Source organism: Hipposideros armiger, unplaced genomic scaffold (genome assembly GCF_001890085.2).
Source record: "Hipposideros armiger isolate ML-2016 unplaced genomic scaffold, ASM189008v1 scaffold_188, whole genome shotgun sequence".
In the NCBI taxonomy this organism is placed as follows: domain Eukaryota; kingdom Metazoa; phylum Chordata; class Mammalia; order Chiroptera; family Hipposideridae; genus Hipposideros; species Hipposideros armiger.
In genome coordinates, this window is record NW_017731538.1 from 275961 (window position 1) to 276989 (window position 1029).

The following is a 1029-nucleotide window of genomic DNA, read 5'->3' on the forward strand; positions in this document are numbered from 1 at the left end:
TTTCTCTTAATTTTCTTTCTGCTATTTTTAAGAAGAACTCAGCATTGTCTTATTTTTCTCATATTTCCAAGTCAAGTAGAATTATTCCTGAAAGAGTACTTTTTTATTAAATTATTCTACTTTCATTATAGGCCATCCATTTACCTGCTGAAACAATGAGAATAGTGCTGGAACGCTGCTACAATGATTTACGTCTTCTCACTGTGCCCAGTAAAACCCTGAAAGCTGAAGGTTTTTTTAGAAGTAACAAGGTATCTCTTTTATTATTTCATTACTACAATATTCTCTATGCTGGTAATAGTAAATTAAATAAAGTTCAATATTATAAACCCAGCCTCTAAAGCTATCCATCATCTGTCTGTAATTTACCTTTAAAATTCTCACATCCTCCCACTGATTTCCTTCCTTTGTAGTCAGGGCAGATCTGGCTTCTTTCTGTTCTCTGCATCAGTCTTGCTGGTTCTCTTCCCTTGTCCATGAGCTACCCCCGCCTGGAGTGTTCTTGCCCCTCTCCTTACATTTTTTTCAAGCCCCTGATTAGTCCGGCCTCTTTGGTGAATCCTTCATGGCTATTTTTATCCACAGTGATTATGTCCCCTGAATTTTATTCATTCTTGAGCTTCTCCCAGAAAGTCATACTTCATGGTGAAAATCAGAGGCATGTCTGGTATAGAGAAAATTATCATCTTGGGTTCATCCAACTATTCCCCTTGCCTACTCATTTATCTCTGTTATAAAACGGAAAGTTCACATCGCTCTTTTTGTTTCATCTTTTTATATTATTATGTGTTTTATCCTTTATCATTTTTCCTGTGTGTTTGTTTCTGATGTCTTTGGTTTACTCTGGATAAATTGCATCCAAAATTTTCCTTGTTTGCCATCTTTTATTTATCGTTTTTTCCAGTCTCGTTCATCGTAGTGCAGTCTAGTCTTTTATCTTATTTAACGATTTTTAGTATTGTTTTGTCAATCCTGAAGTGTAATTTTTATTTACCTCTGTTTTCTTCTAATACTTCTGTGTGGTGTGTC

At 35.2% G+C, this 1029-nt stretch overlaps 1 protein-coding gene across 1 annotated transcript in view; it reads left to right on the forward strand.

Annotated features, from left to right (window-relative positions):
• Window positions 1-1029, forward strand: part of USP47 (ubiquitin specific peptidase 47) — a 122847-nt gene that overhangs the window by 95024 nt on the left and 26794 nt on the right. The window contains exon 18 of the mRNA XM_019652824.1: window positions 132-251. Within this exon, the coding sequence (XP_019508369.1) occupies window positions 132-251 (120 nt within the window). The remainder of the gene's footprint in view (window positions 1-131; window positions 252-1029) is intronic.